At 42.8% G+C, this 25,377-nt stretch overlaps 2 protein-coding genes and 1 pseudogene across 2 annotated transcripts; all 3 read right to left on the bottom strand.

The window, feature by feature from the left end:
- Positions 1 to 2,362: 2,362 nt before the first annotated feature.
- LOC120433493 (olfactory receptor 6N2-like) lies at positions 2,363 to 3,283 on the bottom strand. The gene has a single exon (XM_039599770.1). The coding sequence runs from the start codon at positions 3,281 to 3,283 to the stop codon at positions 2,363 to 2,365; it is 921 nt and encodes a 306-aa protein (XP_039455704.1).
- Positions 3,284 to 17,274: 13,991 nt separating this feature from the next.
- Positions 17,275 to 18,191, bottom strand: LOC120433492 (annotated as a pseudogene).
- Positions 18,192 to 24,179: 5,988 nt separating this feature from the next.
- Positions 24,180 to 25,100, bottom strand: LOC120433491 (olfactory receptor 6N2-like). The gene has a single exon (XM_039599769.1). It carries the CDS (start codon positions 25,098 to 25,100, stop codon positions 24,180 to 24,182), a length of 921 nt encoding a protein of 306 aa, XP_039455703.1.
- Between the last annotated feature and the right edge of the window lie 277 nt (positions 25,101 to 25,377).

Genomic DNA, 25,377 nt, shown 5'->3' with positions numbered 1-25,377 from the left:
AGGGAGGACTATGTGTCCTCTTTAACAACACATGCTGTACATACATTCCAGATAATGTTCACTCTTCCAACATGACCGACGCCTTACGCACGCTGAAACAACTCAGGGATGCTCAGCAACAGGACTATGTCACGAACACTGAAGACTGGCTTACCTGGCTGTTGAGTGGTTCCTGGAAATCTCTTTTAATAAAAGGACTGGTTTTTGTAGGAGTTCTTTTACTTTTACTCTGTTGTTTTACCACTTGTATTTTGCCATGTGTACAATCAATGATAAATAAAGTTGTTGCAGTCCGTGTACAGGCGTATTTTGACCCTGCCCATGGGACGAAAGGCGAAGATGACCCTCCTAAAGATGACTTATCTATGATGTTGTAATTGATCTGTGAATGACATGCTGATTAAAAATGCCAAGCCAAGAAATCATGCATAGATAACAAACAGATTGTTTAACTATTAGAGAAGTTAAACAACAGGAGGAAATGTAAAAGATTTTATTAAATGCATTGCTGTTTGTGATTCATATTGCTTGCCGAAGCTTCGTCCTTGGGCGGCCTGCTGGGCGGAGAGCACGCCTGTGTAACATGTCTTGATAAAAGAGGAACGGAATGTTCCAGCAAGATAGCCACATACTGTTGTATAGTCATTTTTTCTGAGAAGAGCGAAAATCGCCGCCCTGTTGTGTGGGCACCAGTGACTATAAATGCACGAATAAAAAGGTACACTGTGTGACTCTCTTCTGAGACGCTCACCCATGTACATGTGATTCATTACGCTGTCTCATTGTGTTCTGTTTATATTTGCAGTTTGCCATTTGGGATTTTCCCTTAACACTTCTTCAGTCACTTTTTTCACTCACTGTGTGTTAATCGACCTCTCTGCATTGAATCATTACTTGTTATTAATCTCTGGCTCTCTTTCGCAGCATGGCTTTTGACCTGTCTTTCCTTCTCTCACCCCAACTGGTCGCAACAGATGGCCGCACCTCTCTGAGCCTAGTTTTGCTGGAGGTTGCGTCCTGTTAAATGGATTTTTTCCTTCCCACTGTCGCCAAAGTGCTCACTCACAGCGGGTCATATGATTGTTAGGTTTCTCTCTGCATATTGAGGCAACTGTTGTTGGGATTTGTTTAAATAAAATTGAATTGAAATCAATATGAACTGTTAAAACATATCCCAGTTTCTGTTCATTCACCCTAGTTATCCAGTTCTTGTTCACCATATGTTTTACACACATATAAATGAACAAAAGATTACTATACATTGTACAATAACCTGTCATTTTTATTAAATTTGAACTTTTTGACTGTATTTCTTATGACTCATTCAAACCCCAAATGTGGGCCTGCTATTACATTTTTCTTTTATATAAACCAGTAAATAATCAAATTATGAAATATGCCATAATTTCTGGAATTTAATCAGTTTTCTATCACTCACATTTACATTAAATCAGAGAATGAACAATACCTGTTCTCTATCAACGAAGTCACTTGCTTGATACACTCACACCTGACAGTCTGGTTTGCTGTCCTCGTGGAGACATCTCATTGACATAATGCTTTCCTCGCAACTTACCCTAACCCAGTGATTCGCAAACTGTGGTAAGCGTACCACTGGTGGTACTTGGGCTCCCTTTAGTGGTACCTGGGAAGTCTCCAGATTAAATAATATGCCATGTTCTGGTTGAGGGACTTCTGGAAAAGGGAGGGCCAGAGGAAGAGGCAGGAGAGTATATGGATCTCCAGGCTTGGAACCAAGCATCTGATGTGTTGAATGTCGATTAAAATGACTTTCTTTGAATGAATCTCTCTAACTCTAAAGGGTGAACTTATGTGACATAAGAGGTGAGGGAGGCGACAGTGACCAGACGGCTGTTGGCCAGTGCACCTGACTCACAACTGTGACTATATAAGACCTAGCATGCCTCTAACCTGACCATAACCCAATATTAACCCTGACACTGAAAACACATTTTGAGTGTGAAAATGCCTTTACCCTCGTGGGGACCAAAATCCAGGTCCCCACCAGTGTAAGTAAATTTCAGATTTTGGTCCCCACAAATATAATAAGAACCTGTACACACACACACACACACACACACACACACACACACACACACAAAAGGCCAGCGGAATTTGACTCTTTTTACTAAATCATTTTCATAACAGCGATTGATAATCTGTGATAAATGGAAAAGAAGGAAAAACATGAAATGCAGACATGTTTAGACTTTAAATATTACCAGCATCAGTCTAAAAAGTTAAATATCTTTGCTTTATGACCATTACATATGTCAACAATAACAGAATAGACATGAACACTTACATAAATGCCATAAATAATAGTGCAGTCATTTCAGTGTTATTTAACTAGACATAACAATATCTTGAGATGTTTAGAAATTTCATTCATTTTGAGTCCATATATAATTGGATTTAAAAGAGGACGGAATAAAATTGACTGAAACGTCAATGTCAAACGAAGAGTTTTCGATAGATCAGAATCCAGTCGAACTATAATTACATCAAAGAAAATAAAACAAGAAAAGTTGACTAACACCAGCAAGTGGGGTAAACATGTCTTTACAGCTTTTCTCCTTGTTTCTCTACAACAATGGTAAGATATTCTGAGAATCCTTATGTATGTAAAAAGTATGAAAAGCATTGGTAGAAGGGCAATATTTATCAACATGACCACACCATATATAGATATTGCGACTGACTGCACACACTGAAGCTTGTAAATTGAACTGTTACAAAAAATTCCTGTCAGAGTAAAACTACAGAGTTTTACATTAGAATACAACACACCCAGCACTGAGGTTTCAAAAGCAGGTATAAGCCAAGCTAAAATCAGACAGACATATATAGTTATTCTATTCATAATAACTGGATATTGCAGGGGTTTGCATATAGACACATACCTGTCATATGCCATTGCTGCCAACAGTAAAAACTCTGACCCAGCTGAGGTGCAATATAAAAATCCTTGAAAAACACAAAGTGGATACGATATAATTTGCTTTTCAGACAAAACATCAGATAAAAGCTTTGGATAGATAGTCATGCTGTAAAGAACAGAGTTGATTAACAAAGCTGCAATAAAAATGTACATTGGCTCGTGAAGGTTTTTGTGAGTCCAGATAAGGCACACTATAGTGGAATTACAGCAGAGAATCAGAATATATAATGTGAATATAACAACAAAATAAAGATACCTGTATTTGTGCAATTCTGCAAACCCACCAAAAGTTACCAATGTTACATTTAATTCAACATCCATTGACAAAAACAAAAAGCGTTACTGACTATGGAACTATATTACATAAACTGTATTCATGAATAACAAATGAAAAGGCAACTGTTACTGTATTGGAGTAATATATGTTCAGCTCTAAACTAAGAAGGTAAGTGACTGACTATATGGCTTTGTTTTATTAGAAATCTTTCATCCTCTATGGGACTCATTAGGTTCTCAATTAACAGGTAAACAACTTCAGGAAATCTGACCTATAAACATCTGATCTGATGTTTACATCACTGGGCAATTCAGTGTATTTGCCCATGCATTGTTTTTAAATCATTGAACTAGTATAGGCTTACTATACATGCAAAAAAATTAGAGTGAATGAAAAAGGCTAACGAAACATCTTGAAAAGGAAACATTTTCTTTTTCTGTTTTCCATATGTGAATGGACAGAGATCTCGGATGTTGTATCGGTATCAGATCATTTCCCTGAGTGCCCCAATTAACATAGAAACCAATGTTGCTGTGACCCTCTACATTTTCTCAAGCTCCCCTCTAGAGTTGGATGTCTCGAGACCGGTCTTGGTCTCGAGACCACTTTTACATGGTCTTGGTCTCGTCTTGGTCTCGACGGACTTTTGTCTTGGTCTTGTCTTGGTCTCGACTGACTTTGGTCTCGGTCTTGGTCTCGGTCTTGCGTTCTCAAATCGACATAGTGTTCGGGAGATTTGGAGTCTGTAACAACCCTTTTGGGTTATAGCACCACTAGGGGGGGTTGCCCTACTATTGTAGTAGTTGTGGGAGTCTCCTGGTGGGTGTGCTGTTGTTAGCGGCAGCCATTCCATGCTGCTCATGTTCTTTTCTCTGAAAGGAAACCTTACCGTTGTGACCAACTGGCGACGGCGACTACCGATCCCCACACATGTATGTGCGGACAGAGTAGAGCCGTGGAGACCTGGCTTGTATGGTCTTATGTTGCTGTCAGTGAATAAAGGTCTGTTATTGGATTTAACCGACTGGCTTGGTATTTCAACTAACCTCCACACCACATGCCCGCTGGACCTGCTAGCCGCTCGCCCGCCTCGCCAGACTGCTGTTACAAAGTGGCGCCCGAACATTGTTCTCTGGATCTTCATCGTCATCCGGACCGACTGACGGTTGGCTCGGATATTTTTCCGTGTTTTTCAACGATCGACACCCGGCTGAGGTGGCGTGTTTTTTTCTCTTCGTCTGGCTGTATTGGCGGGCGATAAGACCCCGTGAAGGAGCCGACTCCCGTGATTTCAACGATATTTGCAGGCACGGAAGAGCGCCGACCCATTGCTTGACATGCTCGCCTGCAGAGGGAGAGTGCTCCGTGAGTAACTGTATGGTCCGTTGGACCGCTAACTCAGTGCTATTGGACCGTTAAGACATCGGTGGTGCTAAAGCTAAGGCTAACGCTACGGTGACTTTGACTCAGTGTTCATTCAGAGGGACGTATTGTTTTGTGTGAAGCATCGAAGCATCAGAGTGTGCACGGACGCTCTCTGTCTGACGGATATTAACGCTTAGGTACTGTGTGTGAACGCTCTTTCACTTTGCCATAACTTTTGTGGGAGAGAGTTGTTTCGGCCATACTTTTGAAATGGCGTCCCACCCAGACACAGGGAGCGAGGGAGATGGCTACGACTCGGATGCTGAAGCTCCCAGCCTGACAAAGTACATTATCCCTCGCTCTACCCCTCATGACCTCAACCTTAAGGTGGAAAGCTTGCAGGAAGAGGTGGAGAAACTGCGAGTCTGCTTGCACGATTTGCTGGAGCTACAAAGAGCCTTCTGAAGCACTTGGATGGTGTCACGAGGGGAACCGGGGGAGCAAACATCTCCTCAGAGAACCCCCAACCCAGTGGCTTTTTCCACACCGTTCACGCAGAAAGGGATTAACATGGAGCTTCTCCAGCGTCAGTCGGCAGAACTCTGCAATACATCGAGGATGATCGCTGCAGCGCTGCACCAGGCCAAGCTGGAGCCCCCAGTGTTCGCTGGTGACGGTGGAGTGTCACCGGAGGAGTGGCTCCAATCAGTGGACAGCTACAGATTGTCACTGCGCCTAACCGACTCGCAGGTTCTGAGGGAGCTCCCTCACTTCCTCAAGGGAGAGCCCAGTAAATGGTTTAGGGCCCTCAGCTCTCACATTACTACATGGGCACATTTTTACCAACTTTTTGAATCAGTGTTTGTGTCAGCTGATAACCAAGAGCATGTTTGGCGGGGTATCCTCGATCGTGTCCAATCACCGGAGGAGCCCCTCCCGGCGTTTGTAGCTCACATGCTCGGTGAGTTTAATAAGCTAAGGTGCCCTTGGCGGAGCATGAACAGATCAAGCTCATATGTAAACATTCATTGGAGAAGTATCGGGTTGCGTTGTATGCGATGCACGCGGTCCCGTCGGTTATGGACCTACTGCTTCGCTCGCATGAGCTCCACACAGCCTTAGGGCCAGTTGGCCGCTCAACCCCTACTTCATCCCCTAGTGTTGCAAGCGCGAGAGAACCACATTGTTTTAAGTAGGGATGGGTATTGATAAGATTTTAACGATTCCGATTCCATTTTCGATTCTGTTTAACGATTCGATTCTTTATCGATTCTCTTATCGATTCTTATTTTTAAAAAGGAGAACACTAAGGTCGATTAGCTTAGAATTTTGTTTTATATCTTCTCTTTGAACAAGATAGAAATTTAGGAGTAACATGGCCTTATAAACCCAAAAGTGAGATCTTAAGAGATCCAGCCTATGGCTCTTCAATGGGGTGTCACAGGGTCCCCAGGGAAAATTGTAAATGTAAAATAATAAAATAAATATTCTTCTGTAGCAATAACAAAGTATAACATAAATTATTCTGTAGCAATTACACAAGAATATCCAGTAATGTCCCTGCCTACAATTAAACACATTCACTTACCATCTGCTGTGGCAAATGGCTGCAAGGTTTTACCACAAACTTAGTCACTGCTCGGTGACATTCGGGCCTGAAAAGAGACACTACCGGTGGACTGCAGCGACAACTGCCAGCGGCGCCAGCCAGACTGTCTGTCTCTCTCATCACGGTCACCTAAATGCACAGTAATGGCAGGTTTTGTAATAAAGCAGATCGCGCTAACATAATATGCACTGTTAGTTGATTATTTAGATTGATTATTGATTATTTACCTGCCGCATTAACGGGAGATGACGTGCAAACGTTACCGCTGCTGCTGGGTTGAGATTCACGAGTCCGGAGCGGAATTAAAAACACGACATTCATTTAAGGTTATCGCGTGTTTTGTGAGCAAATGCTTTTGCATATTCGTAGTGTTTCCTCCCTTAAATGAAATATCTACTTTGCAAGTATTGCAAGTTGCCCTGTTGTCATCCGTTCTGGTAAAGTATAACCAAACTTTTGAGCGTTTGAGCCGTGTTAAGAGAATATGGTATATATGTGATCAGCTACATGAAATGTATTATCATTAAGCACATTTCTACGTGACTTTTCACCTAGTAACTTGTGTGCTGAACCTCTGCAGATACTAACCGCATCCTGTTGTTCTGAACATTTAGATGTAGAAGAAGACCAAGCTCAGCTCTATTACAAGAACATACAGGCGTAGAAAAGGGAAAGTCCCGCTACTGGAGTGATGATGTTATCTATGTAACACACACACACACACACACACACACACACACACACACAACAATCTTGTATAAATAAAGGTCGCGGACAGTCGTGGGTTGCAGATCCTGCGTCTAAAGGGCTGCCCTCGCGAGTAAAAGAAGAACTGCAGTGTTTGTGTGTTTTCTAAACTCAGGAGTCTTGGCTAAAGAAAGAACGGCAGGGAGATTTAAAGAAATCCCCTGTCAAGCTGCTTACGCGCCGTGTTTCCTGCCAGGTACGCTCCGACGCTCCGCAACATGGTGACGTCATTCGGGGCGACTGGAATCGATAAGGGAATCGTTTGCAAAAATGGCAAGCGATTCCAAGGAAATGAAAAAGTGGGAACGGTTCTCAACAAGAACCGGTTTTCGATACCCATCCCTAGTTTTAAGTGCTCCCGCCCGGGTTTACCACACGCATGTGCCCCAAGTTGCACCTGGGTCGCCCCAAAAGACCGAGGTGCTACCAGACCCAGGGCAACTTCCACCGACCTCTCCCAGGCCCACCGCCGGGCCTGGAACCGGCCGATGCAGAGGAGCTTGATTCGCTGCCGGCAGCTCGTCGCGATCAGTCAGCAGTCGGAAACCCCGAGGGAGGACATTTCAATGAGGCAGCCCTCCCCATTTGCAAAGTATGCCTCGCCCGCATGATGTCCACCACATTGTGCAAGGCATCGTGGGGCACATGGAAGATGTAGAGTCTGGAGCACACTGGAATACTCCACTGAAAGCCAAAATTAACTTCAACTCAGTGGCAGTGAGCGCTACACTAGATACGGGGGCATCCCTGTCTGCTGTGCGGGCTGAACTCATTTTGGAGAACAACTTGTCTCCCAACAGGACCCACCAGTGGATGGGTCCACCGGTGAGCCTAGTAGGCGGTGCTCGCTGTCTTCCGGAGGGTGTTACATGGCTGCCCATAGGGTTCTTGAACAAAAGGTTTTATCACCGGTTTGCTGTCATCCGCAACTTGTCGTCCCCTTTGTCTTGGGGATGGACTTTATGAGCAGGGCCTCTTTGACAATCCCATCCCCTCAAGAACCGTGGTTATGGACGACATTCCATGCCCAGGCGCGGATGAGGAGGAGGGTTACTCAGTTGATCTGTTGAGCGATGATAATGTCATTATGATGCTTGACATGGTAGAGCCCTCGCTGGAGACCAAAGCTCTGGAGGCAAACCTAACAGATAGTCAGAGAACTATTAGTTGTCCTCCTTGAACAATTTAGCAGTATGTTTGATGGTCATTTGGGTTGCACATCTTTAACTGAACATGTGATCGACACGGAGATGCGAGGCCTATTAACCTCCCCATACCGCACCTCCTGCAAAGAAACAACTCATTGAGGAGCAGGTCCAGAAGATGCTGGAAGATGGCATAATTGAACCGTCCATGAGCCCTGGGCCGTACCTGTCGTGATCATTAACAGGTTGGGCGCTGACCCACGGTTCTGTGTGGACTTTAGGGGGCTGAACCAGGTGACTGGAAGGACTCATACCCCTTACCGTGGTTCGATGAGTCTCTCGACTTCCCTAGCGAGAGGTCGATTCATTTCAACATTGGACCTGGCGAGGGGTTACTGGCAGGTGCCGGTCTCAGGGACTCACGCCCTAAAACAGCCTTTGTTTCCCATTGTGGGCTGTTTCAGTTTCGCGTGCTCCCTTTCGGACTCTGCAACGCACCAGCCACCTTTCAGAGACTGATGCACGCGTCCTCAGCGGCCTTGTTTACAAGACATGTGCTGTATATCTGGACGACATCGTGGTTGTGTCCCCTTCCTTGAACAGCATTTGGTGGACCTCATGGGAGGTCCTTGAGAGACTTAGGTCTGCGGGTCTCTCGTTGAAGCTTAAGAAATGCCAGTTCTGCCTAAAGGAGCTCACGTTCCTGGGCTACCGGGTTACCCGGATGGCATTAAACCGGACGACGACAAAATCAAGGCTGTGATGCAGTTCAGAACTCCGTCCTCAATGAAACAGGTGCGGCAGTTCCTCGGTCTGACAGGTTACTACCGCAGATTCGTAAAGGAATATGCTTGCCATGCAGAACCTCTGCATGCCCTGACAAGGAAGGATGTTACCGTTCAGTGGGATGACAGGTGTCAGGAGTCCATGGACTTCCTGAAACAGAGCATTGCGACAGCGCCTGTCCTGTCACTCCCTGACTTTTCCCGGCCTTTCTCCATCCATACGGATGCATGTGACCTGGGCTTGGGGCGGCCTTAATGCAGAAGGATGCAGAGGGTAGGGAAGTAGCGGTCGCTTACGCGAGTCGAGCTCTTCACAAGGCAGAGAAACCATACTCTACGCCAGAAAAAGAGTGTCTGGCTGTGATTTGGGCTTTAGAACACTTTCGTCCCTATGTGGAAGGGCTTCACGTGACGGTCTTGACTGACCACAACAGCCTTAAGTGGCTGATGTCACGCCCAAACCCCACTGGCCGGTTGGCGCGGTGGTCCCTGCGCTTGCAGGACTTTGACTTTACCATCGTACATAAGGCTGGGGTGCACAACAGGGTGCCAGACGCTCTGTCTCGCAACCCACTACCTGCACCAGAGGGTCCTCCTATTGAAATCTTGCCAGAGCATGCTGTCATCTGGGGCATGGATCTTCGTGCCCAGCCTCCCCTTTTGTTAGAGGACCGAACACAACTAAGGCAGCTGCAGTTGGATGACCCAGGTGCAGGTCCGAAGCTCCGAGACCTGGAGTGTTCCCCCGACCTGGGTTCGGACGTCAGTCCTCCACCATCCTTGGTGGTCAATGACGGCCTGCTCTATTACCGAGGCCCGAAACATAAGCGCAATCTTCGGCCACAGGGGAGCTGAAGCTGTATGCTCCTATGGCTCTCGGGGCACCTTGTGTGGTTATTATCATGACCACCCTACAGCAGGTCACCTGGGGATTGCTAAGACACTAGCGAGAATGCAGTCTAGGTTTTATTGGCCCAAGATGGCATCTGGCGTTAAGCGCCACGTCTTGTGTCGTGCCCAGTTTGTCAACTCATGAAACCCAGTCAAAAGAAAGTCGGCGGGCTTCATGGTCCCCATTTCGCCCCAGCGACCCTGGGAATACGCAGGGGTCGATTTTGTCGGACCACTACCTCGCACCGCTTGGGGAACTTCGTACATACTGGTCTTCGTGGACTACTTCTCCAAGTGGATCGAAGTGTGTGCGGTTCGGGATGCGACGGCTCGAGTGGCAGCCAGTAAGTTCATTAACGAGGTGTTTGCTAGGCATGGGGCCCCTAGGTACCTTATTTTGGACAGGGGCTCACCTTTTGTCAGTGAGCTTCTTGAGTCTGTTCTCTCCACTCTTGCGTCCACCCACTGCCTCACGACGGCGTATCATCCGCAAACTAATGCGACCAAAAGAGTGAACAGAACTCTCAAAAGCGGCCATCCAGCGCATACGTGGGCGATAAGCGCAGCGTCGTGGGATAAGTTCATGTCCCAAATCTGTTTCGCACTGCGCTCAGCCCCCATGAGAGTACAGGACTCAGCCCTGCTATGATGTTGTATGGTAGGGAGCTGGAGACACCCCTTGACTTGCTTACTAAGCCGTCTGGAGAACGAGAGTCATCCATGCCCTACCCAGAGACCCTTAAAGCGTCGCTTCAGGAGGCCACGATCGTGCCAGGGAGACACTTGCTCGCAGCCACGCTAGGCAGAAGCGCTACTACGACCTGAGACACCGGCCGATGACCTATGCAGTTGGAGACTTGGTGAAAGTCAAAGCTCATCATCGATCGGACGCTCAATCTTGCTTCACGGCCAAGCTGGCACCCTTGTTTACAGGCCCCTCCAGGTTACTCAGAAGCTTGGGAGGTCAACTACAGATTAGCCAAGATTGACACTGGTGAAGGCGCAGGAGTCTTCCACGTCGTGAACATTCAGCCGTTTTACTCCTGGGACTCCGCATCTCCTTCAGGGCACCAGACTTCGGCCCAGGAGAGCCTGAATGAGACTGAAATGTGGGAACAGCCCTCATTCCCGAGTTCAGGAGATATCAGAGCAGGCGGGCACCCCGCTGTGGGCGCCTCTGAGTTGCCACCGGCCGAGGGGGAACACTATCGTTTGAGACCCCGCCGGTGCCCCAGAATCACTGCTACCAGGTGGACTAACCGTTATCATACGGACAGACTCAATGTTGACTGAGGTTGGTCTCATACATGTACGCGCTGTTATTATTCTGTTCCTAAGGGGTGATTACTTGTTCTGTTCCACTGAGCCCTCGTCATCGTGGCCCGTGAGAGCCTTTGTTTGGTTTTCTGTTGTACTGATTTGAGTGACCGGTTATGATGTATGTTTGACTGTTTCCCTTGTCTATGACCATCTCTGGAAGATGGATTGGCAGTAATACTGCATATTCTGTATTGTTTGCTTCAAGCACTAATTTTGTTTATTGATTGTATTGACTGTACCGATGCTGTATAACAATTCCTCCACAGCCTGCTTACTACCTTAAGTAGCTATGTATAGTGAAAGGGGTAGCGGGAGGAGGGTTGCCTGGGTCGGCTGAGGACAGCCTTCTAATTGCGGGGGGGTGATGTAACAACCCTTTTGGGTTATAGCACCACTAGGGGGTTGCCCTACTATTGTAGTAGTTGTGGGAGTCTCCTGGTGGGTGTGCTGTTGTTAGCGGCAGCCATTCCATGCTGCTCATGTTCTTTTCTCTGAAAGGAAACCTTACCGTTGTGACCAACTGGCGACGGCGACTACCGATCCCCGCACATGTATGTACGGACAGAGTAGAGCTGTGGAGACCTGGCTTGTATGGTCTTATGTTGCTGTCAGTGAATAAAGGTCTGTTCTTGGATTTAACCGACTGGCTTCGGGTATTTCAACTAACCTCCACACCACATGCCCGCTGGACCTGCTAGCCGCTCCCGCCTCGCCAGACTGCTGTTACAAGTCAACCATCAGCGGAGCGAGGGGTGGCTTACTGGGCTTAAGCCGGGTCATTTTTCAGAAGCATGGGGTCTTTTGGGTGTAATTTGTTAGTTAGATGCCTGACTGACAACTGTATAAAACAAAAACAACACACGAAGCACAGAGCGCACCGTTGTAAATTCCCCTAATTTTGGTATGATCCGAGCTCAGGCACTGGCGACTGAGCACAGCACCCATGTGAGCGAGGGGAGAAGATGCTGCCTGCGAGTTTGCTGCAGACAGAGGAGAGCTTAAGTTTGACCAGGTACCAAAACAAATCATTTGTACTTTACAAATAATGTAAATATGACGGTGTATCACAAAAGATTGATATCAAACTGATCACTTGGTTGCGTTACTTGCTCTTGGTGAATCAACAAATGGATAAATAAAAAGCCGAACGACAATGCTGATTTTTTAGAAAGTCTTAACTTACATTTCATATTTTCAGTTCTTACCCTCCACGGCTAAATCGGTTTCAATTGTGTACTGATGTACACAACAATGGACATAAGGAGCTTCTTTTAAAGAAAAAACTCAGGTAGATGTTATTTTATATATTATGCTTTGTATGTTGTTCAGTATATCTATGCAAAACAAGAGGAATTTCAATACACAGCAGTATATTCACAGCTGAAACCAGATATTTACATACACTTTAGGGAGAAAACATAAACTTGTTTTTTTTACTGTTAAACATCAATTTAGAGTAAAGTTGTTTTGTTTTAGATAAATAAATGTTGAAATATCTTTTGAATTAGTTAAATGTCAGAATATAAAGAGGGAGCTGTCTATTTTAATCACTTTCATCAAATTTAGGAGTACATATACACTAAGTTTATTGTTAATTAATAAGAAAACTCCAGACGATTCCATTCTGAGCTGAAGAAGCTTCTGATAGGTTAGTAGAGTCCATGTGAGTAAATTGGTGGCACACCTGTGGATGCATATAAGGCAAAGCACAGAGCCTGTTTCTTTGACATGGGAAAAATCAAGAGATATCAACCAAAACACCAGGAAAAGAATCGTGGAGCTCCATAAGTGTGGCTCAGTTTTGAATACAAAAATACAAAAGTTAACAAATATGTTTTTTATATTCATCAATCTAAAAAAAAAACAACATTTAGTCTGATTTGATGTTACAATTAAAAAAGTGTTTGTGCTTTTATCTGAAGAGTATGTAAATATCTGGTTTCCACTGTATATTTGATGATGTTGGTGTTTGGCTTGATTGTCAGCACAGAGGGAGAGAGAGGAACAGAGGGGGAGAGAGAGAGAGAGAGAGAGAGAGAGAGAGAGGAACAGAGAGGGAGATGGAGAATGAGGACAGAACAGAGATGGAACAAGAGCAGGTGAGACACACATGTTAGTCAAATGGTTGTTTACCAAAACTCATCAGAACATGTATTTAGTGCCTAGTGTAACTTTTTAGATACCATTTGTTACTTTTCAAATTCTATATTTATTAAGTTATGCAGGCTTATGAGGGCTAAATAATTATATAAACTTTTCTGAATCTAAATAGTGTACTTTGGTAGAATTAAAAATAAGCGTAGTGCAGGTCTATGATGATTTTAGTGCTAGTATCATGTAGTTTTGATTCTGGTTCTGTCTTGGTTAAGTCCTAAGTGGTCCTGATTTTGAACTGTTGTAGTCCTGTTTTAATTCTGGATCAGTTCTGGGTCTGGTTGAATTGGGGTTTAGTCCCTGTGTCTTGATACAGCCCCGACTTTGTTCTGCCTTGCTGCTTAATTAAAACTAGTTTAAGGTGTCCTGCATATGTGATATTTATTTTCCTATATGAAGTCATTCTTTATTGAACAAAACTCAAAACAGAGCCTATCTTACAGTCATTTCTAACCTCAATTTCCTTTTGCTGCTCAGCTCTCACACAGTGGCTCAGCTATGCTCCAATCCCTCCATATTGTGGCCAATCACATGCGAGGATATAGGATAATATCATTATGTGAGAAACAGAGAGGGTGAGAGGCGCAACAGTCAAGTGGAGCATCCGTCTATCCTCTCAGTAAGTGAGTGAGACAGTAGACAGCGGTGAGGAGGGCTGTGCGAAAGCAAAAACACATAAATATGCCTGACACCCGTAAACGAAGCAGCATCTGGGTGCAGTTTAAAGACTTTTTTTGTCTCGGTCTTGGTCTTGGTCTCGTCTCGACTTGGTCTCGGTCTTGGTCTCGTCTCAACTTGGTCTTGGTCTTGTCTTGGTCTCGGATTAGGCGGTCTTGACTACAAGTCTACTCCCCTCTTAGCCTTTGATACGTCTCAAGCTTATCGTGTTCCTTCATGTTCCCGATGTTGTTATCAGCTAATATAGCTACATCTGTCACTACGGTCAACTTCCTCTGCTTGTCCATCACTACAGTGTCTGGTTGTTTTGCTTGGTTGTCTATCTTTATTTGGAAGGCCCACAAGATCTTAGCTTGGTCATTCTCAACTACCTTGGGGGATGTATCCCATTTTGACCTCGGGACTTCCAGAACGCACAAATGCTCATGTATACTATGCCCGGCCACATGGTTATGGCGTTTTGTGTATGCCCTGCCAGCTAGCATCTTGCACTCTGCTGTTATGTGCTGGATTGTCTCATCTCATCACCAGTCTTGCCTGGTGTCGTAGACCCCAGCCTGTCCCACTCTAGTCTAAACAACAGTGTTACACAAGCATTCAGTAGTCACGTTGCATTCCTTACTCAGAGGTTATTGTCTATTAGCTCAAACACATGTCTTCTCAGCTCCGGCGAGGCTGCGACCTTGCCCTACTTCTCTGGGTGTTTCCCGCTATCTCTAGGGTGAGAATCTCCTGCAAACTTACTTCTAAGAGAGTTACACGCTGTAAGAACCTTTATTATTCAGGGCCATGTCCACTTAATACTACACTATATGACTTCATAACACTTTAGTTAATATAAAGCATAGAATTGAGGCACTTAAGGCAACTTCTGAGTTTCTGCTGCCTGAGGTATTCACTAAGCACACGGTCTGTTGGAGCCATTTTCCTGATGTATTCATGGATGTCTGTTGTCTCATCTTGGACTATGATAATGCATGGTCAGGAGCCTTCTTGTCTTAATGTCACTGGCTTCTATCTCCTCCTTTTGCCAGCCTTTTATGCCAGCAGGGTACCTGATCCCAGGCAGGGCGTGGGTGCTTATAGCCCAGATCTTGTTCTTACCATTCAGTGGACTTCTCAGGATTTGCCTGAACCTCTGCAGGTACTTAGTGGTTGCAGCTTTCGAGTGGCCTCTTTATAGTTCCCATTGCCTCCCAGGTACTTGTGGCTGTCCTCGATGCTTGCAATGTTGCCTTCTGGTAGTTCGATCCCCTCAGTTCTGACTACCTTCCCTCTCTCTTTGTACTCAGTCCAATCTGACTGAGTACTGACAGGGACTAGAAAGAGAGTGCATATTTCTCTTATGTTGCCTTCCTCCATTGGCTTCCTGTTAGTTCCCATCGTATCTTCATGACTTTATAGTACCATATCACCCCATTAGAGCACTTCGCTCTCGCACTGCAGGCTTACTTGTTTTTCCTAGAGTATTTTAAAGTAGAATGGGAGGCAGAGCCTTCAGTTTTCATGCTCCTCTTCTATGGAACCAGCTTCCAGTTTGGATTTGGGGACAGACATTATCTCAACTTTTAAGATTAGGCTTAAAGCTTTCCTTTATGCTAAAGCATATAGGTAGGGATGGATCTGGTGTCCCTGATCCCTTGGTTATGCTGCAATAGGTGTAGGCTGCTGGGCGATGATGCATTGAGTATTTCTTCTTCAGTCACTTTTTCACTCACTGTGTGTTAATCGACCTCTCTGCATTGAATCATTACTTGTTATTAATCTCTGGCTCTCTTTTCGCAGCATGGCTTTTGACCCGTCTTTCCTTCTCTCACCCCAACTGGTCGCAACAGATGGCCGCACCTCTCTGCGCCTAGTTTTGCTGGAGGTTGCGTCCTGTTAAATGGATTTTTCCTTCCCACTGTCGCCAAAGTGCTCACTCACAGCGGGTCATATGATTGTTGGGTTTCTCTCTGCATACTGAGGCAACTGTTGTTGGGATTTGTTTAAATAAAATTGAATTGAAATCAATATGAACTGTTAAAACATATCCCAGTTTCTGTTCATTCACCCTAGTTATCCAGTTCTTGTTCACCATATGTTTTACACACATATAAATGAACAAAAGATTACTATACATTGTACAATAACCTGTCATTTTTATTAAATTTGAACTTTTTGACTGTATTTCTTATGACTCATTCAAACCCCAAATGTGGGCCTGCTATTACATTTTTCTTTTATATAAACCAGTAAATAATCAAATTATGAAATATGCCATAATTTCTGGAATTTAATCAGTTTTCTATCACTCAGATTTACATTAAATCAGAGAATGAACAATACCTGTTCTCTATCAACGAAGTCACTTGCTTGATACACTCACACCTGACAGTCTGGTTTGCTGTCCTCGTGGAGACATCTCATTGACATAATGCTTTCCCTCGCGACTTACCCTAACCCAGTGATTTGCAAACTGTGGTAAGCGTACCACTGGTGGTGCCAGGCTCCCTCTAGTGGTACCTGGGAAGTCTCCAGATTAAATAATATACCATGTTCTGGTTGAGGACTTCTGGAAAAGGGAGGGCCAGAGGAAGAGGCAGGAGAGTATATGGATCTCAGGCTTGGAACCAAGCATCTGATGTGTTGAATGTCGATTAAAATGACTTTCTTTGATTGAATCTCTATAACTCTAAAGGGTGAACTTATGTGACATAAGAGGTGAGGGAGAGGCGACAGTGACCAGACGGCTGTTGGCCAGTGCACCTGACTCACAACTGTGACTATGTAAGACCTAGCATGCCTCTAACCTGACCATAACCCAATATTAACCCTGACACTGAAAACACATTTTGAGTGTGAAAAATGCCTTTACCCTCGTGGGGACCAAAATCCAGGTCCCCACCAGTGTAGTAAATTTCAGATTTTGGTCCCCACAAATATAATAAGAACTTGTACACACACACACACACACACACACACACACACACACACACACACACACACACACACACACACACACACACACACACAAAAGGCCAGTGGAATTTGACTCTTTTTACTAAATCATTTTCATAATGATAAATGGAAAAGAAGGAAAAACATGAAATGCAGACATGTTTAGACTTTAAATATTACCAGCATCAGTCTAAAAAGTTAAATATCTTTGCTTTATGACCATTACATATGTCAACAATAACAGAATAGACATGAACACTTACATAAATGCCATGTGTGAGTGTGTGCGTTAATGGGTGGATGACTGGATATGTAAAGCGCTTTGGGGTCCTTAGGGACCAGAAAAGCGCTATATAAACTCTGAGCCATTTACCATAAATAATAGTGCAGTCATTTCAGTGTTATTTAACCAGACATAACAATATCTTGAGATGTTTAGAAATTTCATTCATTTTGAGTCCATATATAATTGGATTTAAAAGAGGACGGAATAAAATTGACTGAAACGTCAATGTCAAACGAGAGTTTTCGATAGATCAGAATCCAGTCGAACTATAATTACATCAAAGAAAATAAAACAAGAAAAATTGACTAACACCAGCAAGTGGGGTAAACATGTCTTTACAGCTTTTCTCCTTGTTTCTCTACAACAATGGTAAGATATTCTGAGAATCCTTATGTATGTAAAAAGTATGAAAAGCATTGGTAGAATGGCAATATTTATCAACATGACCACACCATATATAGATATTGCGACTGACTGCACACACTGAAGCTTGTAAATTGAATTGTTACAAAAATTCCTGTCAGAGTAAAACTACAGAGTTTTACATTAGAATACAACACACCCAGCACTGAGGTTTCAAAAGCAGGTATAAGCCAAGCTAAAATCAGACAGACATATATAGTTATTCTATTCATAATAACTGGATATTGCAGGGGTTTGCATATAGACACATACCTGTCATATGCCATTGCTGCCAACAGTAAAAACTCTGACCCAGCTGAGGTGTAATATAAAAATCCTTGAAAAGACAAAGTGGATACGATATAATTTGCTTTTCAGACAAAACATCAGATAAAAGCTTTGGATAGATAGTCATGCTGTAAAGAACAGAGTTGATTAACAAAGCTGCAATAAAATGTACATTGGCTCGTGAAGGTTTTTGTGAGTCCAGATAAGGCACACTATAGTGGAATTACAGCAGAGAATCAGAATATATAATGTGAATATAACAACAAAATAAAGATACCTGTATTTGTGCAATTCTGCAAACCCACCAAGAGTTACCAATGTTACATTTAATTCAACATCCATTGACAAAAACAAAAACGTTACTGACTATGGAACTATATTACATAAACTGTATTCATGAATAACAAATGAAAAGGCAACTGTTACTGTATTGGAGTAATATATTTTCAGCTCTAAACTAAGAAGGTAAGTGACTGACTATATGGCTTTGTTTTATTAGAAATCTTTCATCCTCTATGGGACTCATTAGGTTCTCAATTAACAGGTAAACAACTTCAGGAAATCTGACCTATAAACATCTGATCTGATGTTTACATCACTGGGCAATTCAGTGTATTTGCCCATGCATTGTTTTTAAATCATTGAACTAGTATAGGCTTACTATACATGCAAAAAAAATTAGAGTGAATGAAAAAGGCTAACGAAACATCTTGAAAAGGAAACATTTCTTTTTCTGTTTTCCATATGTGAATGGACATATCTCTCTGGGTTTCTGGACAGAGATCTCGGATGTTGTATCGGTGTCAGATCATTTCCTGAGTGCCCCAATTAACATAGAAACCAATGTTGCTGTGACCCTCTACATTTTCTCAAGCTCCCTCTAGAGTTGGATGTCTCGAGACGGTCTTGGTCTCGAGACCACTTTTATGGTCATGGTCTCGTCTTGGTCTCGACGGACTTTTGTCTTGGTCTCGTCTTGGTCTCGACGGACTTTTGTCTTGGTCTTGTCTTGGTCTCGACTGACTTTGGTCTCGGTCTTGGTCTCGGTCTTGCGTTCTCAAATCGACATAGTGTTTGGGAGATTTGGAGTCTGTAAGAACCCTTTTGGGTTATAGCACCACTAGGGGGGGTTGCCCTACTATTGTAGTAGTTGTGGGAGTCTCCTGGTGGGTGTGCTGTTGTTAGCGGCAGCCATTCCATGCTGCTCATGTTCTTTTCTCTGAAAGGAAACCTTACCGTTGTGACCAACTGGCGGCGGCGACTACCGATCCCCACACATGTATGTACGGACAGAGTAGAGCCGTGGAGAGACCTGGCTTGTATGGTCTTATGTTGCTGTCAGTGAATAAAGGTCTGTTATTGGATTTAACCGACTGGCTTCGGGTATTTCAACTAACCTCCACACCACATGCCCGCTGGACCTGCTAGCCGCTCCCGCCTCGCCAGACTGCTGTTACAAGTCAACCATCAGCGGGAGCGGGGTGGCTTACTGGGCTTAAGCCGGGTCATTTTTTTCAGAAGCATGGGGTCTTTTTGAGTGTAATTTGTTAGTTAGATGCCTGACTGACAACTGTATAAAACAAAAACAACACACGAAGCACAGAGCGCACCGTTGTAAATTCCCCTAATTTTGGTATGATCCGAGCTCAGGCACTAGGCGACTGAGCACAGCACCCATGTGAGCGAGGGGAGAAGATGCTGCCTGTGAGTTTGCTGCAGACAGAGGAGAGCTTAAGTTTGACCAGGTACCAAAACAAATCATTTGTACTGTACAAATAATGTAAATATGACGGTGTATCACAAAGATTGATATCAAACTGATCACTTGGTTGCGTTACTTGCTCTTCGAGTGAATCAACAAATGGATAAATAAAAAGCCGAACGACAATGCTGATTTTTTAGAAAGTCTAAACTTACATTTCATATTTTCAGTTCTTACCCTCCACGGCTAAATCGGTTTCAGTTGTGTACTGATGTACACAACAATGGACATAAGGAGCTTTTAAAGAAAAACTCAGGTAGATGTTATTTTATATATTATGCTTTGTATGTTGTTCAGTATATCTATGCAAAACAAGAGGAATTTCAATACACAGCAGTATATTCACAGCTGAAACCAGATATTTACATACACTTTAGGGAGAAAACATAAACTTGTTTTTTTTACTGTTAAACATCAATTTAGAGTAAACTTGTTTTGTTTTAGATAAATAAATGTTGAAATATCTTTTGAATTAGTTAAATGTCAGAATAAAAGAGGGAGCTGTCTATTTTAATCACTTTCATCAAATTTAGGAGTACATATACACTAAGTTTATTGTTAATTAATAAGAAAACTCTAGACGATTCCATTCTGAGCTGAAGAAGCTTCTGATAGGTTAGTAGAGTCCATGTGAGTAAATTGGTGGCACACCTGTGGATGCATATAAGGCAAAGCACAGAGCCTGTTTCTTTGACATGGGAAAAATCAAGAGATATCAACCAAAACACCAGGAAAAGAATCGTGGAGCTCCATAAGTGTGGCTCAATTTTGAATACAAAATACAAAAGTTAACAAATATGTTTTTTATATTTATCAATCTAAAAAAAACAAACATTTAGTCTGATTTGATGTTACAATTAAAAAAGTGTTTGTGCTTTTATCTGAAGAGTATGTAAATATCTGGTTTCCACTGTATATTTGATGATGTTGGTGTTTGGCTTGATTGTCAGCACAGAGGGAGAGAGAGGAACAGAGGGGGAGAGAGAGAGAGAGAGAGAGAGGAACAGAGAGGAGATGGAGAATGAGGACAGAACAGAGATGGAACAAGAGCAGGTGAGACACACATGTTAGTCAAATGGTTGTTTACCAAAACTCATCAGAACATGTATTTAGTGCCTAGTGTAACTTTTTAGATACCATTTGTTACTTTTCAAATTCTATATTTATTAAGTTATGCAGGCTTATGAAGGCTAAATAATTATATAAACTTTTCTGAATCTAAATAGTGTACTTTGGTAGAATTAAAAAATAAGCGTAGTGCAGGTCTATGATGATTTTTAGTGCTAGTATCATGTAGTTTTGATTCTGGTTCTGTCTTGGTTAAGTCCTAAGTAGTCCTGATTTTGAACTGTTGTAGTCCTGTTTTAATTCTGGATCAGTTCTGGGTCTGGTTGAATTGGGGTTTAGTCCTGTGTCTTGATACAGCCCCAACTTTGTTCTGCCTTGCTGCTTAATTAAAAACTAGTTTAAGGTGTCCTGCATATGTGATATTTATTTTCCTATATGAAGTCATTCTTTATTGAACAAAACTCAAAACAGAGCCTATCTTACAGTCATTTCTAACCTCACTTAATTTCCTTTTGCTGCTCAGCTCTCACACAGTGGCTCAGCTATGCTCCAATCCCTCCATATTGTGGTCAATCACATGCGAGGATATAGGATAATATCATTACGTGAGAAACAGAGAGGGTGAGAGACGCAACAGTCAAGTGGAGCATCCGTCTGTCCTCTCAGTAAGTCAGTGAGACAGTAGACAGCGGTGAGGAGGGCTGTGCGAAAGCAAAAACACATAAATATGCCTGACACCCGTAAACGAAGCAGCATCTGGGTGCAGTTTAAAGACTTTTTTTGTCTCGGTCTTGGTCTTGGTCTCGTCTCGACTTGGTCTCGGTCTTGGTCTCGTCTCAACTTGGTCTTGGTCTTGGTCTTGTCTTGGTCTCGGATTAGGCGGTCTTGACTACAAGTCTACTCCCCTCTTAGCCTTTGATACGTCTCAAACTTATCATGTTCCTTCATGTTCCCGATGTTGTTATCAGCTAATATAGCTACATCTGTCACTACGGTCAACTTCCTTTGCTTGTCCATCACTACAGTGTCTGGTTGTTTTGCTTGGTTGTCTATCTTTATTTGGAAGGCCCACAAGATCTTAGCTTGGTCATTCTCAACTACCTTGGGGGATGTATCCCATTTTGACCTCGGGACTTCCAGAACGCACAAATGTTCATGTTGGGGCCATTTTCCTGATGTATTCGTGGATGTTTGTTGTCTCATCTTGGACTATGATAATGCATGGTCAGGAGCCTTCTTGTCTTAATGTCACTGGCTTCTATCTCCTCCTTTTGCCAGCCTTTTATGCCAGCAGGGTACCTGATCCCAGGCAGGGCGTAGGTGCTTATAGCCCAGATCTTGTTCTTACCATTCAGTGGACTTCTCAGGATTTGCCTGAACCTCTGCAGGTACTTAGTGGCTGCAGCTTTCCGAGTGGCCTCTTTATAGTTCCCATTGCCTCCCAGGTACTTGTGGCTGTCCTCGATGCTTGCAATGTTGCCTTCTGGTAGTTCGATCCCTCAGTTCTGACTATCTTCCCTCTCTTCGTACTCTGTCCAATCTGACTGAGTACTGACAGGGACTAGAAAGAGAGTGCATATTTCTCTTATGTTGCCTTCCTCCATTGGCTTCCTGTTAGTTCCCATCGTATCTTCATGACTTTATAGTACCATATCACCCCATTAGAGCACTTCGCTCTCGCACTGCAGGCTTACTTGTTTTTCCTAGAGTATTTTAAAGTAGAATGGGAGGCAGAGCCTTCAGTTTTCATGCTCCTCTTCTATGGAACCAGCTTCCAGTTTGGATTTGGGGGACAGACATTATCTCAACTTTTAAGATTAGGCTTAAAGCTTTCCTTTATGCTAAAGCATATAGGTAGGGATGGATCTGGTGTCCCTGATCCCTTGGTTATGCTGCAATAGGTGTAGGCTGCTGGGCGATGATGCATTGAGTATTTCTTCTTCAGTCACTTTTTTCACTCACTGTGTGTTAATCGACCTCTCTGCATTGAATCATTACTTGTTATTAATCTCTGGCTCTCTTTCGCAGCATGGCTTTTGACCTGTCTTTCCTTCTCTCACCCCAACTGGTCGCAACAGATGGCCGCACCTCTCTGCGCCTAGTTTTGCTGGAGGTTGCGTCCTGTTAAATGGATTTTTTCCTTCCCACTGTCGCCAAAGTGCTCACTCACAGCGGGTCATATGATTGTTGGGTTTCTCTCTGCATACTGAGGCAACTGTTGTTGGGATTTGTTTAAATAAAATTGAATTGAAATCAATATGAACTGTTAAAACAAATCCCAGGTTCTGTTCATTCACCCTAGTTATCCAGTTCTTGTTCACCATATGTTTTACACACATATAAATGAACAAAAGATTACTATACATTGTACAATAACCTGTCATTTTATTAAATTTGAACTTTTTGACTGTATTTCTTATGACTCATTCAAACCCCAAATGTGGGCCTGCTATTACATTTTTCTTTTATATAAACCAGTAAATAATCTAATTATGAAATATGCCATAATTTCTGGAATTTAATCAGTTTTCTATCACTCACATTTACATTAAATCAGAGAATGAACAATACCTGTTCTCTATCAACGAAGTCACTTGCTTGATACACTCACACCTGACAGTCTGGTTTGCTGTCCTCGTGGAGACATCTCATTGACATAATGCTTTCCCTCGCGACTTACCCTAACCCAGTGATTATGCAAACTGTGGTAAGCGTACCACTGGTGGTACTTGGGCTCCCTCTAGTGGTACCTGGGAAGTCTCCAGATTAAATAATATACCATGTTCTGGTTGAGGGACTTCTGGAAAAGGGAGGGCCAGAGGAAGAGGCAGGAGAGTATATGGATCTCAGGCTTGGAACCAAGCATCTGATGTGTTGAATGTCGATTAAAATGACTTTCTTTGAATGAATCTCTCTAACTCTAAAGGGTGAACTTATGTGACATAAGAGGTGAGGGAGAGGCGACAGTGACCAGGCGGCTGTTGGCCAGTGCACCTGACTCACAACTGTGACTATATAAGACCTAGCATGCCTCTAACCTGACCATAACCCAATATTAACCCTGACACTGAAAACACATTTTGACTGTGAAAATGCCTTTACCCTCGTGGGGACCAAATCCAGGTCCCCACCAGTGTAGTAAATTTCAGATTTTGGTCCCCACAAATATAATAAGAACCTGTACACACACACACACACACACACACACACACACACACACACACACACACACACACACACACACACACACACACACACACACAAAGGCCAATGAATTTGACTCTTTTACTAAATCATTTTCATAACAGCGATTGATAATCTGTGATAAATGGAAAAGCAGGAAAAACATGAAATGCAGACATGTTTAGACTTTAAATATTACCAGCATCAGTCTAAAAGTTAAATATCTTTGCTTTATGACCATTACATATGTCAACAATAACAGAATAGACATGAACACTTACATAAATGCCATAAATAATAGTGCAGTCATTTCAGTGTTATTTAACTAGACATAACAATATCTTGAGATGTTTAGAAATTTCATTCATTTTGAGTCCATATATAATTGGATTTAAAAGAGGATGGAATAAAATTGACTGAAACGTCAATGTCAAAGCGAAGAGTTTTGATAAGTCAGTTTCCAGTCTAACTATAATTATATCAAAGAAAATAAAACAAGAAAAGTTAATTAAAACCAGCAAGTGGGGTAAACATGTCTTTACAGCTTTTCTCCTTGTTTCTCTACAACAATGGTAAGATATTCTGAGAATCCTTATGTATGTAAAAAGTATGAAAAGCATTGGTAGAAGGGCAATATTTATCAACATGACCACACCATATATAGATATTGCGACTGACGGCACACACTGAAGCTTGTAAATTGAATTGTTACAAAAAATTCCTGTCAGAGTAAAACTACAGAGTTTTACATTAGAATATAACACAAATGACACTGCAATCTCAAAAGCAGGTATAAGCCAAGCTACAATCAGACAGACATATATAGTTATTCTATTCATAATAACTGGATATTGCAGGGGTTTGCATATAGACACATACCTGTCATATGCCATTGCTGCCAACAGTAAAAACTCTGACCCAGCTGAGGTGTAATATAAAAATCCTTGAAAAAGACAAAGTGGATACGATATAATTTGCTTTTCAGACAAAACATCAGATAAAAGCTTTGGATAGATAGTCATGCTGTAAAGAACAGAGTTGATTAACAAAGCTGCAATAAAAATGTACATTGGCTCGTGAAGGTTTTTGTGAGTCCAGATAAGGCACACTATAGTGGAATTACAGCAGAGAATCAGAATATATAATGTGAATATAACAACAAAATAAAGATACCTGTATTTGTGCAATTCTGCAAACCCACCAAAAGTTACCAATGTTACATTTAATTCAACATCCATTGACAAAAACAAAAACGTTACTGACTATGGAACTATATTACATAAACTGTATTCATGAATAACAAATGAAAAGGCAACTGTTACTGTATTGAGTAATATATTTTCAGCTCTAAACTAAGAAGGTAAGTGACTGACTATATGGCTTTGTTTTATGAGAAATCTTTCATCCTCTATGGGACTCATTAGGATCTCAATTAACAGGTAAACAACTTCAGGAAATCTGACCTATAAACATCGGATCTGATGTTTACGTCACTGGGCAATTCAGTGTATTTGC

The sequence above is a fragment of the Oreochromis aureus genome, linkage group 16, assembly GCF_013358895.1.
Source record: "Oreochromis aureus strain Israel breed Guangdong linkage group 16, ZZ_aureus, whole genome shotgun sequence".
Classification (NCBI taxonomy): Eukaryota; Metazoa; Chordata; class Actinopteri; order Cichliformes; family Cichlidae; genus Oreochromis; species Oreochromis aureus.
The sequence above is the reverse complement of the archived record's forward strand: the minus strand, read 5'-3'. Positions and strand labels throughout refer to the sequence as shown.